Source organism: Hippocampus zosterae, chromosome 19 (assembly GCF_025434085.1).
Source record: "Hippocampus zosterae strain Florida chromosome 19, ASM2543408v3, whole genome shotgun sequence".
NCBI classification, from domain to species: domain Eukaryota; kingdom Metazoa; phylum Chordata; class Actinopteri; order Syngnathiformes; family Syngnathidae; genus Hippocampus; species Hippocampus zosterae.
In genome coordinates, this window is record NC_067469.1 from 6,495,796 (window position 1) to 6,514,284 (window position 18,489).

Here is an 18,489-nt window from a genome sequence, read left to right on the forward strand (position 1 = left end):
CTTGTTTGTGCACCCACAAAAGCGCTATGTGAATCGATAGCTGATTATCAGCGGCAACAACGGCACGTTGGATCAATTTCATTCTTGCTTGTGAGGCATTCTTGCTATGAATTGTAGCAGCTTGAGTGCCATGTCATGGCTTTGACCTGCGCTCCCGCTACTGCATTCCCATTGGGTGATACCTACGACCTTCACTTGTTTTCTCTCATGGCAGCCATGTCACACCGTCAGTACATTTCTGGTTCAACTGAGGTTTTTCTAGGATTTCGTTTTACTGTTCCTTCTTGCCGCGCTCATTTTACTCGCAGCCAAGATAACCCGGAGCATCCTAAGGGAGGAATTAAACAAGCTATCCGTTTTAAAGGCAGGATCATGTGAGGTCGGAGGTTTCTTGACTTGTATGCCATGACGCTAGTTCGCCTGTTAAGTGGAAGCGAGGCCCCGGGTGTGTTTGTGTGCCGGTGCCACGTTTGTGATCCTGTTACATGCTTGTTTAACTCCGTGTGGGCGGCATCACTTCTGCTCCCTCTCGACATCACATGGCAAACCGCTCTTTTGCCATTTCCATTTCCGAATTTTACCATCCAGTAGTACTGCTATCATGATGATCATGTTGCATGTTACTTATTTATTTCTTGTTTTATTTTTCTTAGCCCTTTCAGGCACAGCGGTTACTACAGTGGACAGGTTATCAGGTTACAGGTTATCATTATTTGTGCATGAAAGGGTTAAATAAATATGGGGGGGGGGGTGGTGACTGCTTAAATAATGCATTATTTTTCCTGAGAACCCTCGATAGTTGATGTCAAATATGACTAAAGTCCGCGTTTCAAAATACCCCCAATAATCTGTCAACATGTAATCATGTATTTTTCCATTAAATTAAAATCCCTGCACAAAAAAACATGTCACCATCTTAATACATTTTACATTAAGTAGAAATTCCTCAAGCAGTATACAGTAGTTGACTTTATGAATCAAAAATGCTGTTTAAAGGGCCCGGAGATATGTAGATCTTTTTAATGAGCTAAGTGCACTTCAAAGTCTTCTCCTTATGAATATGCAACTTTGTATTTGTCTTTCTCGCGTTCTCACTCTGGCTCCCCTTGGCCTGACAGCCATCTGTCTGCTTGTCTTTGATGTGCGCCGCATGTCTGCACTTCTTCTGTTCCCATTGCCAACATACATTGTCGCGAGCGCATCTTTAATGAATGCTCCCCGCCAGCCCCAAAGACGACGACGACCCTACGGGCCAGCAAGCATCCAATCAGCTTGAAACATTTCCCACTCTGACTCGATTTTTGGTACAGACTATTGGTTATACAAGTACAGCGGTGCCTTGAGAAACGTGTTTCATTGGTTCATCATTTCTGTTTGAGATGAATGAAAATGCCATTTTACTGTTCTAGGCTCCCCCCCCCCCCCCCCCAAAAAAAATGTTACAATTGTGACATGATAGTGCCGCTATTAAGAAGTAGATTGAGTCGGGTAGGTGTCATTTGGAGGTCAAGCTACCACATGCACGGATCTGATCGGCAGACGTTTTACATTTTAAAGCAATATGAGTAATTGGTTACATGTCATCATTTGCCGATTGACCGATGATGTCATTTATCGGATACGCAAAATAACACATTCTAGCAAAAAAAACAAACCAAAAAAATTCCTGATCCTATAAAGCCTATTAGAAGTGAGACACGGTTCAAATGTCCAAATGTGAATTACGCCCTTCATTTCCTTTATTTATTTTGTCCCATTGGTCATTTGGCCTAGTGGCCCACTCATCACTTGATCTCTGAGCAGTTTTTTTTGCCCCTTCAAACTTTATGTCATGGTCCCGAAAGCACGGGCAGGGAGCAGGGGTCGGCCTCAGGAAGTGGGTGTGTGGTGTGTCCAAGTTAGTGTCGGGGACTGCCAGGGTGGGAGAGAGAAAGAGCGAGTGAGTGAGGAAGAGGAGGGGAAAGGGGAAATTACAATAATAAACAGCTATGAAAACGAGTGAGGGGGTTTGTAGTGGGCCAGAGAGCCGCTGAGGCAGCCAGTGGCGCAGCGAGACCCCCTCCCAAGATCCCCTCAAGGAGCAAACATCCACACGGGAAGCTTTTGGCGAAACCCCACCCCCCCAAAAAAAATTTGCGACAGCGATGAGCAGGGCCTCTTCTCCGAGGAGATAATATCTGCTGGGGCTCGGACTCAAAAAAGATGGAGGCGCCGGGCTGTCGGGCGAAAACGTGGCCTTGGGCTCCAAGACCAGAAGAAAGCATTCTTTGACTGAGCGCTAGTCATGATTAGGAGGGAGACGCCGAGGTGACTCTTGGCACGTGATCGCTTCCATGTGCCTTTTGGAGTTGGAGTTGTAATCCAGGACAAGGCCGGACGTCCCCTTGAAAGCTTCATACAGATTTAAAAAAAACAAAACAAAAAAAAACAATCGGAGGCAAGGAAGAAAAGCTTCTACATCCCTCAAGTCTCCCAGCATCTTATCTCCAATTTGCAGACTTTCATTCCAAGATTTGTTGGATTCAACGCATCCCGTTCCTGGCTGTCTGAGAACTCCGACGGCATCGGTCCTCCTCTTAATCCTGATTCCAGATCCCCTCTCTCCGGAAAGCATGCTTGGAACACGTTCCCGGGATGAGAAGATCCAAGAGGGAGCTGACCTTTGTTGACCTTCGACCCAACTTGTAGGAAAGGAGAAGATGTAGAAAGGGTTCGGCGGGAGTGGGAGGAGCCTGAGCACATGCGGCAACATGATTGGTTTAAATTTCAGTTTGCACGAGCTACTCGGGAAGTTTGAACAGGTATTTATCCACCCGGCTTTCTTGACCTTACGCTCGGACAATATGTATATTTTCGTTACATGCTTTGAAGGTTGAAACAGCTTGGTGCCTGGTGGAGAAATATAAAAACTCGCAAAGTAGTCGTTCCAAATAGAAACGCCGTCCAGATGAAATCAGGAATGTGTTCAAAGAAATGTGGGCGCAAAAGTATTCACTTCTAGTAGCGCATCGCTAAACAAGACTCGTTATTGCTTTTATGCGACGCACAAACCATTAACCTTCAGCTTTTTACCCGCCTACACAAGTGTAGTGTTTTTTTTCTCGTTTATTTTTATCATTCCAAGCATGCGTTGGATGTCATCAGTATTTTTCCGTAATTATTAATGGTGCTGGAGGCCTTCATCCCCCAAACCATCAAATATAATGAATTAGCATCCAGAACCCATGTTAAACGTGAAGTACGAGCAGACAGACAACCTTTTGTTGCATACTGATTTATGGGCCTTAGCCCGCACGAGTATTTGGTTTGGATCATGCACACTAACCTGTCTTTCGGTTGCTAAAAGGGAGCTTTTGTAAATGAATTTGTGCTCAACCAATACCTGCACAGTGTCTGTTTTCTCTGTGAGTGCACACGCGTGTGCTCAAACTAAGCGTATGTTCGATGTAGAAGTACCAAGTTAAAAAAAAAAAAAGGAAGGTGAAGCACTTGGGTAATGACTTGAGTTAGGTCCAGTTGGCTCAGTCTGAAGTGCATCAATCTGTCTTTGCGTGCCGACGTGTTGTGATTGGGTTGACGTGCCAAATATTTAGCCCGCGTTCTCAACGCGGTGTTCAGCTCCTTTATATGTAACTTTCGGATAAAATGTCAATTAAAAGCGCGTCTATAGACATATGACTTGTCAAATTGAACAAAAGGCAAATTACTCGTGTTTCTAAAAAAGTTAACTTCAGGCTAACACATCACGGGAAACGGTGTTATCACCCTTTCAGCGCAGGCATGTTTTCTTTATCCTCGATGAAGAGTAACTGATAATACTGCCGTACTGAGGAGCTGAAACCGTCTCCATGTACAATAAATCCTGCAAAGGTTCTCCAGTCTACTAGGAGCTTCCCCCAAAAAACAAAGAACCACCAACAACAACAAGAAAAAAATGTGTTGATTTCTTCATTCATTGATTGTGTCATGACTGTTTTTTTTCATGATGGACAATATTATGGAGTACGAGTTTATAATTAAAAAAAACACTAAAAACTTGGAACTTGCCTCTCAAGGCAGCTATATATATAGGCAGGAATTCTTATTCTTCGTGTCTCACTAAGTCTTGTCAGTTGCATCTCTGTGCTCGCCGCTGCAGGCAGTAATACGCACACACGACATCCATATGCTACTGGGGGTTTATTTATTTAATGTTCAAATGGCTCGAACGGAAGGGAGAGTCCCACCAGAGAGCGGCCGGCAGGAAAAGTGGAGCGATTTTACACATCCCAAAATAAAACGTTTGACAGGAGCCTGGGTGCCCCGGTGGTGCGCTTACGTAAGACTGTAATACACCCTCCCGTGATTCATCTTTAGCACCCCCGTTATAAAGCACATTCTGAAGTAATTGTTTATTTTTGGGGAAATAGGAAAGTCAAAGTTTGTCTGTGCCACACATTTAAATGTGTTCATAACATGTGGGAGAAGCTCTGTCACTGATTTTCACCTACAGCGAGTGCATCTGGTACACACACACACACACAGTGGGATATTTTCTGCAGCAGTGATAAGAGCAAAAGGAGGTGTAGAGGCAGACGTTGCTCGGGGAGTTGCTCCCGGGTTGACATCCCGTGTCAAAGGGGGACTCTACAAAAATAAAAATGAGCCCCCTTCTGTGCAACACCCTCACATGAATCCGCCTTTCGGTTTGTCACTTTCCTGTTGTTTATTTCATTGAAGTGACTTAATGGGGTGTCTATCTGCCCATCCAGGACATCCAGGCTGAGATCGACGCCCACAATGACATCTACAAGAGCGTGGATGGCAACAAGTCCAAAATGGTCAAGGCTCTGGGAAGCTCCGAGGAGGCCGTGTTCCTTCAACACAGGCTAGATGACATGAACCAACGCTGGAGCGACCTCAAGGCCAAATCGGTCAACATTCGGTCAGTCAAAACCAACATCCATCCATCTTTATCGTTGTCATTCGCTTTTTCGGGTCATGGGTTGACATCCCAGGGCCGCCTCAAAACCTCAATCAGGCTCTGGTTGTAACTGCGTAACTCACTTAGCTCAGTCAATAAAGGACCACACACAGATGGCCTTTTTCTTTATCGAGCGTGACTCGCATGCCTGTGAAATATTTATGGGGTCTCGGGGCGTTGTCCATCAGAGACAACACGCCCAGTGTTTCAGCATGTCTGTCGCGCCGCTTCGGGGTGAAATATGTATGTATCTCCAGAGGCAGCCGAGAGCCACATAAACTTCCGATGACACTGATAGACCTCGGTCTGTCGCGACCTCGCCAAAGGAAGGAGAAAAAAAAAAACACCATATTTCTTGGTTGATAGGGCTGTGAAGAAAGTGTAGGTGGAATTAAAGGTGACAAGAGCCAGATGGAGATGCGCCGAGAAACAGGATGGAGCGGAGAGAGAAGCAGCGGGACAAAGACAGGAAGGAATACTGACGAAAACTTTTGCACCAACTGAAACAAAAAAAAAAAAAAATGCAATCATTCGATTTCTGACAGATCCGCACAAAAACCGTGCTGTGTGTGTGCCAGTTCTTTTGCTCTGGAGGGTTCTTCCAGATTTGCATGCCACTTGTAGCCTCGAGGCTAAATGTCCCACTTACATATTTCCATCCATCCTTCCCTCCATTATCTAATCCGTTTATCCCCACGAGGGTTGCGAGAGTGCTCAAGCCTATCCCAGCTGTCTTTGGGCAGCAGGCGGGGTACACTCCGAACTGGTTGCCAGTCAATTGCAGGGCACAGCATGATGAACAACCATCCACGCTCACAATCACAATCACACCTAGGGACAATTTAGCGCGTTCCATTAACCTGCCATGCATGTTTTGGGAATGTGGGAGGAAGCCACTGACATTTAAACACACTTATTGAAATAAGCATTTAAAAGTATCCCTTCGCACCAGTCACTTAGCTCAATTCTCCAAATAAGCTTTAGGCCATTTATTATTCCCGCCCAAAACCTGCAATAAAAGCAAATTAATTATTGTCTGCTGTATTAAAAAATGAAAATGCGCAACTAAACCATGTCATTTGTCTGAGCAAATTCTGCTAGCTTAATGCTTACTGCAAACGTGAAATGCCTTTGATCGGGGGTTTCAAACTCAAGGCCCGGGGGGCTTTTCCTGGCCCGCCGCATACATTCATGCGGCCCAAGAAAGTCAAACAAATGAGCGTGCCATAAACTTGATGCGAATATGTCTAAATGGACGCTTCTCCTTGGCAGAGCCCACCTGGAAGCCAGTGCCGAGCGCTGGTCTCGTCTGCTGGGCCTTCTGGAGGAGCTCTGGAGGTGGATCTGCATGCAGGACGAGGAGCTCGCCAAGCAGATGCCTGTCGGTGGAGACGTGCCCACCCTGCTGCAGCAGCAGAACCACTGCACGGTTTGTTTCCATCTCACAGTGCGTCTCGGAATCATTTCCTTTTGTATTTTCTCTTAAGTCTTTCTTCCACGTCACTACCAATGCCCTATTCCTTAAACCTCATGTCACAAACACCGCCTCTTGCGGGTTTGTTGGCATGATGGTTCTTGACATCCACATCAAGAGCCGGCCTGATGTGTGACAGGGGAGTCGGCGAATGAGAGTCTAGAGTCGGGTGGCCGTGAACCGGCTAATGCGTGTTGACTTATTTAGCGTGAGTTGTGGCCAGAGGCAGCTTGTAAATAAATGTGCTTATGTGTTTTATGACCTTACAGTTTGTTTATTCAAGAGATTGAAAGTGCTCAGCGGCTGTGATTATCCTACTTGTGGAAAGATTACGGTTCGCTCTAACTTGTGTTCGTGGGCTATTTTGAATTAGCTGGTGACGTTTGCCTTACCGTAACTGTGCACTTATGTAAGTAGTAACTAGTTCTGCTTTGCAGTGACACATTGCACTTAACTCTTTGAGCATCATTGATGTGAAAGGGCGTCCATGGCATTCTTAACGAGTTGCGCCGTTGTTTTTTTTAATGCAATTTTATTTTATTGTTTTACTGCTTACGCCAAAAATGGAATAAGGTCGAAACAGTCTTTTTTCGTGATAAAAGAAGAGAGTGTTATCTTTCCTTTGGCACTTTCGTGTTTTACGGTCATAAAACCAAAGCCTTGAAAAATATTATTTTTTGGGGTGAAAATGGCTGGCATTGAAAGAGTTATATTAAGTGTGAAATGATCGTAAACTTTTGACATTCTATCTTTTTGGCACTCTTTCCTCCTGGCTCGCTCTTGTTGCTGCGTAGGATCTGTGATATAAAATGAGATAAGTATGATTAAAAAAAAACTGGGATAATGGGAGACCGCCAAAAGTGAACTGCCATATGGCAAAGGGCAACTTTCCAGAATTAAAAAAAAAAACATAAAATAAAATCACGTTAAGTGGAGGGTCACTGTGTGAAAGCTCCATTTTGTCGTTTTCGTCAATAAAAATAAAATAAAATAAAAAGCAGGCAGCTTAGCTGTTTGCTGAAACCGCAGGAACATCCCGTGCTTGTAAATCACCGAGCGGTAATCGCCAGTGTTATTATTCATCATCAGGCAAGTGGTCAGGCACGTCGCGTTAAGATGAATTGCAGTTTGCGGCAGTCCCCTACGAAAATAAACAAAATGTTTTGTGCGTCCTTGGTTATTAATCGACAGTTTTATTGCAAGCAATCAGCAGCCAACGGTGCATATAAAACTTGTTTGAATGCATTTAAATAATCAATCGCGTCAATTTATCCGCCGGATCATTGTTGCGTTCAAGCCGTCGTCTCCGCATGGTATCATTTCCTTGTGTCTTAAGTAATCAATGCTGACCCAGGTTGTAAGTTTGTCTTCATTGGTGGCTGTCAGCCGTTGCGGTTATTTATTACAAGCGCTGGATATTGTTGACATGGAATTCCATTCAGATGGATGAGGCAGCCTGCAGAGACCGTTTACTACGCCGGCCGCTACCCTCGCTGCGCTCTCGCCAGTCCTGACATTGTTAGACGTCATGCCTCATGCGCACGCACTGCGTGCTGGTTCGATTTATGCCCGGGTGTGATGTTTAACGATCTCGGACTGAAATGACACTTGTATTCCCTTCACAATTATTTAGAAATAGATGAAAGATTGGAAAATACCCTCTTTTTTGGGGGGGGGTGTGGTTCAATTTTTTTTCAGCTGTTTCATAAACTTAACATAAAAACTGTTGAACTCATAAAACAATACACATTTTAAAGATGCAGTTAACTCATATTGTAAAATAATGATCATTGTAGACAAAAGAATAAGGAAACTCGACGTCATTTGCGCTCGGGGGCTGACTCACTTTTGTTGCTAGCAGTGTAGACTAGTGTATTGAGTTGTGTTTTATTTTTGGTTGGGGGGTGGGGGGCATGAAATTTACACCGTTCCACTTCAATACTTTCAGTGTTACCTTATAAAAACATTTCCAATTCTGGACGGATCGTACTTCATTTTCTGAAATACTGTGCGAAGGCCTACAAAGGATGTCGTCGAGCGCAGGCCAGCTTCCAGCAGAGAACAATAAATGTGCTTGGCTCTTTTCACCTTAACATCATGAGAGAATCATCAGTCACATTCAAGAACACATTAGGAGAAACAATGGATGACCCCCACACTGTTATTGCAGAAATATTGCTGGCCTGTGCCAAAAAATAAAACTAAAAAATGATGTGTTACTTTCCTTTTGACACACATTATATTACACTTATTATCCTATAATCTTTAATAATGGCAGAGCTTGAAGGTTTATACCTAAAATTAGGATCTAAAACTACAGTACGTCGACAATCAATCGCTTCACGTCGTTAGACGCGAGCGCTAGCCGCTGATCGGCTAGCTGTGATATCGCTTGTTATTAAAGGTAAAGTGCTGCTTTGATTTTTGCGTCTCTCAACGCTTAAAAAAACATGCCATTACCAAATCCAGACTTCTGGAGTGATTTTTTAATTTTTAATGTAACACAATATTGGCTTGTTTTTCATATACCGGTAGCTGTATTCCTAATAGCGTGAAAGCAGTGTGTTTGAAATAAAAAAGAAATTACCAAAACAAAACATCTTAAAAATGACATTCATACATACTTAATAAAAAAAAAAAGTTAAATTCAACTGAACTGTACTTAGTCATTCTTTCATCTAGCACGTTTAGCTCGATACTGTTCATGAAAATTGTTGTCGCCTTTCAAATTTCACCACTCCACTGGAGTTTTGCCAAATTCCCATTCTTGATAAATTGTAAAGTTGCCCTTCAATGCAGGCCATCTATCCGCCCCCTCACTATTTTGATGCCCCCTCTGTGTCTCCGGGAGGAAAATGAGGGCTTGAGCTGTGCTTATTGTGTTGTAGCAGGTATGAGATAGAATTGGCCGTCGGCGTTTAGCGATAACACTCTTTGCTGTGCACCTTTGGCTGCGCGAGCAAACATCACCAAGCCTCAATCATTCAGTGCGGCGGCCACAATTGCACAATGTCGACCAAGGTCATCCTCACTAAAAGTCTGACTTTTTTTTTTTGTACTTAAAGCACACATGCTGACTCCAATTGTGATAAGTGATGAAAAGAAGAGCAGCCTTTTATCTCGAACATAGCCAGCTGTGTCTTATCTTTCACCGGCCAGATGGGATTTGTCAGCGAAATGAAAAGCACATTGGCTTAAATATGTTGATATATTTTTTTTACATTCGTGAAATTTAAATTTGTTTTAATTGAAAAGACTTGAAGAGACCACATACCCCGCCTCACTTTTTGAACACACGCCAAAAGTTTTTGAACGCACACACACACATACACACACAAAATATTTGATGATGATGTCATAGAAGGCTTTGTGAGGATCAGCATTAGGAATCGTTTTGGATTTTTCATTTGCATTGGCTTTTATTTAATTATGACTGGTTTGTTTGTCGAGTAGATTTGTTTTTAATTTCACAAATGTTCCATTCTTTAGTCTTTATTAGTTTGAGGAAATGCCAAGTGGACACTCAGTGCAGCTAATGGATCATTGAGTAAGCCATCCTTCACACTTTATCTCCCCCATCATTTTGTTTCTTATCCTCCCAAAAACCTCATTTGGCCTCTTCATACGCCTACTGCCTGTTGAGGAAGTTGCCTTCGAGTTATCTCTCTTGCTATCCGTCCGCTTCGCTTCCTGCACAGGAACCGGAGGATCAGGGCAAAAAATCATTTATTAGCAAACCCGGCGGTTTCATTTATTCGTCCCCCCGTGCCTTCTTCCAGCGCGAGGCCTGCGTTTGTTCACTTGTTGGCAGTCTCCGTGAACTTGGGCTGCCTTGAGTGAACACGTGCAGGAAACGGGAACAAAAGAGGACACGTTTCAAGACCGGTGGAGGGGATTTAAATTCCCACCCTCCTGCTGAGCTATTCTATGCTTTTTTTATTGTCTTCACATCCCATTTCGGCAGAAGACATTTGTTACGTCGGAGAGCTGGAGGGACGTGTACCTTGAGTGACCTAGGAAATAATCCATTAGTTGTGTTGCACAAATTATATACAGCTAAAATCATCCATATGAGGTAGTTTTAGGAAATACTTAAAAAAAAATTTTTTTTGCTAATTTTTATTTTTTGGGGGGGGGGGTTGTTTAAAAAAATCTAAATTTGTCATGAGTTGCTTATTTGGAAAAAAAGAATCACTCGTAATGATAGAAATGAAAAGTCTGATATGTGGCGGAGTTTTACAAGAAAAAAAATGAAGTTATTATGTTGACTTAAAAAAAGTTTTTATCTTGGATTTTTTTACCTGTTACAAATGTAAAAAAAACCCTACTTTTTATGATATATTCAAAATTTGGGAAGAGGGCAGTGGGGTTTGTTGATGTGGTGAGTGTTTGTTTCACGCTTTTTAACATTGTCTTGAAATTTGAAATTTCGCAGTTAAAAAGAATCCGCCTTGTTTCTTGCGTACATGTTTTAAAAACGTGAAAGTGGCGTTACCGAGCTAGCTCGTCCCATTTCGTCAAGCTGCCTGGCAGCGTCTCACACTTACATGCCCGCCTCGTAAAGCAATCACACACTCCGATAAGCAATGAAGTCCCGCGGGGTCTTGCGTGTGTTAAAACGAAAATAATTATACTGTTATATCGCAACGTCCCCCCCTCCCCTACTTCTCTCAAAGTTTAAGTGAGTGTCCATCATTGGGGCAAATCATTGAGATCACGAAGGCCATATGCAAGCGTTTCATTCGACTCAAAAAAAGCAACTGCGATTTATTGTTTTTGATAGAACTCCTTTAACGCTTTTGAATGCGTTGCTCTTTTTTTTTTTTTTTTTTTAGATGCTGCAGTCGGAACTGAAAGAACGCGAGCAGCTGGTGATAAGCACATTGGAGCAAGCTCGCATGTTTCTGGCAGAGCAGCCCATTGAAGGTCCGGGAGAACCACGCAAGAACCTGCAGCCCAAGACAGGTGGGTACTTGGGCAGGACTCTTCTTGAAGCCGGATAACACTGTGTTGACGGCACGGCACACAGAATTGAATTTGATGACTTCAGTCATGTAGCCAGTGTTTTTTTTCTCTCAAACCAATCAATCCTTTAACAAAGTTAGATATCCATGCACTTGAGTTTTGCAACACAATCCGTTGATATGTCGGCTTTACCGGCAATCCTGACCCCATTGGGAAATTAAAAAAACGCATCAACTCGTTAAGGTTACCACTCTTAAATTATTCAGATTTTGTCCAGTCACCACATTTGGCTTCAAACGATCCTCGTTTTTTTCCCCCCCCTGCGTTAATAATTAAAGAGAGCCAAGAGGGCGCGATGGGGGTGTGGCACAACTTCAGAGCGTCGACAGACATCGCTGTGCTCTCTTGACGCCGCGACCAAAGTATCGTCCGCTTTTATAAACCGATGAGTTGACATCGAAGTGTATGCGCCGTGTTTAATCAAAGTCATTGGGATATGGCACAGTGGTAAACGGCGAATTGTGTACATTCCCTCCACTCTTATTAGGCTTTTGATTGTTGTCTGCATGTTTTAGACGCTCGTACTCAATTCAATCAGCACCCCGGAGAGCAAATTCCAAGCTCGGGAAAACGGTTGTAGAAGACCACAATGTTCATCCAGCAAGCATCCTCCAATAAATAACACAAAGACTGTTTTGTTTATCATTTCCCTGATTCCTTCCAGACCTCAGCCCGGAGCAAAAGGCCCGCGGCCTGGCTCGGGCCATTCGCAAGCAGACGGGCGAGGTGAGGGAGCGCTGGGAGCGTCTGAGGGGCCACGCGGGAGGCTGGCAGAATCAGGTGGCGCAAGCCCTGGAGCGATTGCAGGAGCTCCAGAGCTCCATGGACCAACTGGATCTGCGGCTGACTCGGGCCGAGGACGCCAAGTCCGGTTGGCAGCCTGTGGGCGACCTGCTCATCGACTCCCTGCAGGACCACATCGATCAGACTCTGGTAAGCATGAGTCAAGCCTTCTCTTAGCACATGGGCTACATCAAAAATTGAAAGAAGAAAGGTTGCATTTATTTGTATACCATCAACCCATTTCCCTGCCCCTTTTAATTATTATTATTATTATTTTTTAGGTGTTCCGGGAGGAAATCAGCCCGCTGCGTCAGGATGTCCAGATAGTAAATGAGCTTTCTGCAGAGCTGACTCCGCTGGACATCCAGCTGTCCTCCACTGCCTCCAGGCAGCTGGACCAGCTCAACATGAGGTGGAAGCTACTCCAGGTACAGCGCAGCCTCAGTGGATGCGGCCATATTCAACACTTTTCCGATCATGCTACAGTATTTTATCTGGACTTGTCTAGTCTTTTTTTTCTCCTTTCTTTACTCATCCCTCCCATTTCAACTTTTGTTCCAAACACACCCTGTGTATAATCACAGTTTAGTACCGCAAGGCTATTTTCGGAACATACCAGTGATTGCTGAAAATTGGAGTCATACCATTACAAGGGCAGATGAAAACCGAAGATCCGTTGTCCTATAAAGTCATTTGAACGCTTACCTGTTTGAACTTAAGCTTCCTCGGCCATTTTGCATCAGTGCGATTCAAAATCGGGCTGCGTTTTTGAATAATCTTTTGTTGCAGGTGGCAGTGGAGGACAGACTGAAGCTCCTCCAGGAAGCCCACCGAGACTTTGGCCCCTCCTCTCAGCATTTCTTATCCAGTGAGTAGCAAACATTCGCTTGAAATCACATATGGGTTGTTTTTCTGTTGTTGTTTGTTTTTTTTTTTAATGCAGTATTGGCCCTCAGTTGGGACATTATTTCAAGGACAGACAACCCAGAAAGCGTCGATCATCTCACATGGACACTCATTACCCCGGTAGCATAATTTCTCCTCAGGGATCAATAAAGCCTTGCTCTTATCTCCCAATCTCTATTTATTTTATTTTTTTTATGTCTTTTCATTCGTGTGCTCCTCGATGCCTTTGTCAGAAAAGGGATTGTGGGAATCAACCAAGCATTAATAGTCGCCGAAATAGTCTTAATGCAGCTTTGGATTGCTGAGACATTTTTGGGCGCATCAGTTGCCTCGGTTGTACAGGTCTGCCAACTATATTTTATACGCTCCTATTTTTTCCTATTTCTTCCGTATGACTGGAAAGCCCCGCCCACCCGCCTGGAAAGCCCCGCCCACCCACTTCCTCACTATTTCATGCATGTTTTTGTTTTTGTTTTTTACTCGAGTCTCTCAGTGTGGTCTTTCCTTGTCTCCCTAGCTTCTGTGCAGCTCCCCTGGCAGCGGGCCGTGTCTCAAAATAAAGTTCCATATTATATCAAGTAAGTGTCCAGAAAAATGTGTGACATCGTTGGTTAAAATAGTTGCTCTACTCCAGTGGTTGTTGGTCAGATGCAGCGAGGCCCAACAGAAGCACTGACCTACATATACACCCGACATGTGAATATTTATCTCAGGAAATTGCACTGATTTACTGTTAGCGGAGATGGGGAAGTTAATCAACCCTTTGTAGCTTGGAAAACGTTTTTAAAAATGTGATAATGTGGTTCAATGTTTAGGGAGTGAGAAGGCTCCATTTTGTGGAACCTGCCAGGAGTCGTAGATTAAATAAAGTACCGGTAAATGTACTCAATTATAAGACTCATGACGACTCCGCAGATAAAGTATATGTAGTTTAAAATTTGTTTTATAAAGTTTTGTGTTTGTACCCAATATATATATTGAGATTATGATGAAAATGTTTCACATTGTTTTCAGCGGGCAACAGCGGAGGCTCACAAATGCATGTGGGATAATGTATGACATGCACGCCTCAATTTTCAGATTTGATTTGACGGACGGTCGATTTGTTATTATTGGAATGTGTTTAGCTGTTGGGAGATAAAAGGCAGCAGCGTTTGAACACAGATGTGGCCGACCGCTGAACCTGCAGCAACCCACTCTCGTAAACAAATCAATGGAACAGTGGTTTAAAGCACGCATATGCGTCAGATGTGAACTCAACTGTAATGTAAATTCAATTTCAGCGGGGTGCGCACATCGCTCATTTCAACTTTTTTTTTTTAATGTGAGGGATACCCCACGCATCCGGCCATCTGTTCCAGCGAATTCTCATTGAGTTCGCCCGTCACTAATTCTCACAACTTCTGCCATTGCAATCGGCAAATCGACATACAAATCAACGTGTACATTTTTACCCTTTATCCGCAAGTCAAGTGGATGTGCGTACTAAAAAAATGTCAAAAACGCTGATGACATTCCTGCTGCTTTAATAAATAAAATACAATAAAATCCCATGATGCATCCATTTTTATCTACCTGCTGCAGTCTGCACTTTAGCCTCCAGAGACCTTATTTGATTTGTTGATGCTTACTGAGAGATGGCATTTAATAATGGCTCGGAAGACAAAATGTCAGCATCCAGAGTGGATCTCTATGTCCTTTCACAAGGCCCCCCCCGCTGGTCCTGACGCAGCAACAAGGGCTGTTTCGCCACCACTTGCCGGCAGTACACATTGTGTCACATTTTGTTGTTTTGATGACTTTTTGGGATATGTAATAGGTGGGTTCCACACACTTTAAACACACTTAAGCTTATTAGCACATGTACCGCTCCCAATATTTCTTTATGATTATTCCGCCAGTTCTTGCCATTGTACAGTTTTTGTACTTTGCATCAAGTCAATTGTCATTCCACTGCTCCCTCTGGTGTGCCTGCCTTCAACAACTGAGGGCAGTATAAGACAAGATGAGTATATATCTTCACTGAGGATAAAGAATATGACTGCGAGAACCATTCTAGTTCATCATCAAGTATTCAGCATTCATACACAATTTCTACAGAAATTGCTTTCAGTCATTGCTCATTTAATGGCATGTAATTAAAAAAAGACTCCAACTTTTACTACAGCTCTCCCAACTGAACTGCTCACCTTAGAAGCTATTTGTCCCCTTGCCCCCCTCACATAGGCGCTGCCTGCTGTTTTATCGAAACGCCACCATCTTAGTAGCATCTGTGTCAAAGTTTGTGAACGCACGCTGACAGCCCCGCCGTTCTCATTTCGGCATTCATGAGCTGCTGATTTACACATACGCGGTGTACCCTGAGCGCTGATAGAAACGCCGGCCCGCGCTGTTGTGCAGCGGGGCGACCGCGCGCCTCCGTCATTATGAGCGGCAATAGAAGCAGCTTGGGCGCTGCAGTCTGCTTATTTATTGGGCTCTATTTTATTCGTAATGTGGTAATAAATAAACAGGAAATGGAGCTCTGCGGTGGGTTTCCGTCGGTGGGAACTTATTTGCACACAGCCACCTTTTTTTTTTTTTTGCTTACTTCAGCTATGATATTTGCATTTGTTTGTTTGGTTGGTTGTTTTTTTTTTTGCTGTGTCAGCTTTGACTTTGCTTGGTAGAGTGTTAAAAGACCATGTAAAGTGAATTCAGTAATCGCGATGTGGAGTTAGCTAGCTAACTGTACTCACGAAAACGCATCTTTGCTTCGGATAATGCGCCTCTTTGTTGGCCGTGTGTCGGGCTGACGTGGCTGCTTTAGAGCGCCCCGTTGTAGCTACATAAGATGTATTTTAGAAGATCTAATATGGCTTCTTAAGTAGGCAAAATAAAGATGCTATAGAAGTTAGCATCCATTTTCCCAGGTTGTGGGAGTGGCATTTGATTGACAGTTGAGTGTGTTTTTTGTTGCTTTCACTGGACACACCAACGGTATTTGAGAACTCAAACAGCGACAACAGCTTTCGCAGCACAAACAGATCAAATAGTGCGAGCCACTGTTACCAACACACTCATGTCTTCACTTTTTGACTTTACAGTCCACTTGCATTGTGACTTACTGGCCAGCGATCTACCGGATTGGGCTCTCCTGGAAATTGTTGCTTGTGCCACCTGGCACTCACTAATGGTCTTTATCCTGATGCCGTTTTTTTTTTCTTCTGCTGTTTTTAGCCATCAGACACAAACGACCTGCTGGGACCATCCCAAGATGACGGAGCTCTACCAGTCGCTAGGTAGGTAACACAAAAGCTCATTTGATGCCTCTTTCATCCGATCGATACCAAATCTTGCAGTCTGTCGCATTTCACAATGATGGACACAGTAAAATTCTGCTTTTTATTCACAGCGGACTTGAACAACGTGAGATTCTCGGCATACCGCACCGCCATGAAGATTCGCCGTCTGCAGAAAGCTCTGTGCTGTAAGTAAAGCACACACGCGCACACAAATGCTACTAAGTGGGCGCAACAAGGGGATACGCTGTTCAAATTGCTTTTACTTTAGTGAACAACACTGCATGGAAGGACTGAAGATAAATTTGTGCAAATATACACGGGGAAGCACGAGTACTCTGCCGCATGTTTGTACGCACTTGCCCAAAGACCAGAACTCAAAGAGACCGAGCGGATCTAAGCCGAGACCATGACAGGACCAAGACCAAAAACCAGTTAACCAGCTAAAGAGCATTGACTCTTTAATTTTAAATGTCTTTTCCAGTTTGCTGGGTAACGGCACTTCGTTCCAAGCTGTCATAATTTTCGTTACAGACCTTGTAAATACCTGTAACGATGTCTGTAGTAGAGTAAGGAAGCACAGTGCAGTCTCAACAATCACTCACCCGAGAGACAGCGTGATAATAGCCGCCCACCCTTTGAGACGACCCAGCTGTCTCCCCCTGCAAAAAGATAAAACTCCTCAGTGCAGGTGCGCTTTCAAGCTGGTGCGCCGGAGTACTTGTGCTGGACCGCTAATGAGCTGCAACGACGCAAACCCATCATTTTTGCACTGTTGTTTTTCAATGCGTGTCGCTATTTGTTGCGGGGGATGCATTAACCTGATTGTTTCCGAACGTAGGCAATCCAATCCCAATGTCATACACGGATCCACGGGACTCTTTTGTGTTTCGTCTTTTTTTTTTCCCCCCCGCAAATGTCTGCTCATGTAATGTGTGTGAATGACACATTTGCACGCACACGCGCATGACAGGCATACAATAAAACGTCTAATTGGGTTAAGTCGGTGCCAGGGGGCCTCGAATGGCACAAACGAGTTTGCGTGGCAGCTAGTGAACATGTGTGTGCCCGTGGCCCTGGTGAACAGGAGATAACTTAAGGCAAGGAAGTTGACGGAGATGACGGTGATAACAAATGTTGACTGACAGCTTAATATAATTCAGTTTTATTGGGGTTTTTTTTCACTGCACCAATTAATTAAAAAATACATACTGTATAGCAAATGAAATAACTTCTTTTTGGGTTCCTTACTGCTTAGAGCAATAAAGATAAAGTTCAATTACAGGCTGATTAATCATCCGGGCCCTGTGTGTAAGGAAGATTTAAAATAACCTTCAATACTAATTCAATTAAAATTTATTGCACATAAAATTAAAAAAAATAACTCAATGAAAAAAGTACCTAAATCTTTGTATTAAATGCAACTGTACTGGACCTGAAAATTAAATACAACTGCAAGCACTCGCAGCAGACAGCAAGACACTCTAAAACAAGCTAGTCAAAGGAAAAATGCATTTTCAGGGTGCAGGCCTCGCGAGCTGGCTAACTACTCACCAGATCGTTGTTGAACACTTTTCAATATCTTCACTTTCTAAATCACTTAGCGTATTTTCACGACCTCAAGGGGCACTTAAAAGTTTTAAGTAAAAAAAAAAAAAAGGGGGCACTTAATAATGTTTTGCTCCCACTGCCTTTGAAAAATTTATGCTAGCGTGCATGCATGCTACCGTATTTTTTTTTTCAAGCTAACGTGTGTTTTACCATGCCTGCGTCGTAACCGAGACTGCGCCTTTTAACACGGTGCACCGTATGCTCATGAAAGTATGGCATGTTTGATTAATTCCCCTATTAGCGAATTCCATTTGGAAGCCAAGCACGATTTGTTAAAACTGGAAGCCAGAACTTATCACAGTTAATGACCAGAGGTGAAATCGTAAAGCCGAAAAATTTGTGTCTAAAGTTTTATGAGAAGCCCCAATTCTGCCTTTTCATCTTTTTTTTCCCCCCTGTGCTTTATTTAAAAAAACTGCGTGAAAAGATTGTCACCAGCAAATTAG

General features: G+C 43.5%; 1 protein-coding gene across 6 annotated transcripts in view; it reads left to right on the forward strand.

Annotated features, from left to right (window-relative positions):
* The window catches only part of utrn (utrophin), a 90,272-nt gene that overhangs the window by 51,325 nt on the left and 20,458 nt on the right, over positions 1-18,489 (forward strand). For all 6 annotated transcript variants that reach the window (XM_052053484.1, XM_052053483.1, XM_052053486.1 and 3 more), the window contains 9 exons: positions 4,752-4,924; positions 6,236-6,392; positions 11,273-11,402; positions 12,127-12,395; positions 12,527-12,673; positions 13,035-13,113; positions 13,669-13,729; positions 16,371-16,432; positions 16,546-16,620. In XM_052053484.1, the coding sequence (XP_051909444.1) occupies positions 4,752-4,924; positions 6,236-6,392; positions 11,273-11,402; positions 12,127-12,395; positions 12,527-12,673; positions 13,035-13,113; positions 13,669-13,729; positions 16,371-16,432; positions 16,546-16,620 (1,153 nt within the window). The remainder of the gene's footprint in view (positions 1-4,751; positions 4,925-6,235; positions 6,393-11,272; positions 11,403-12,126; positions 12,396-12,526; positions 12,674-13,034; positions 13,114-13,668; positions 13,730-16,370; positions 16,433-16,545; positions 16,621-18,489) is intronic.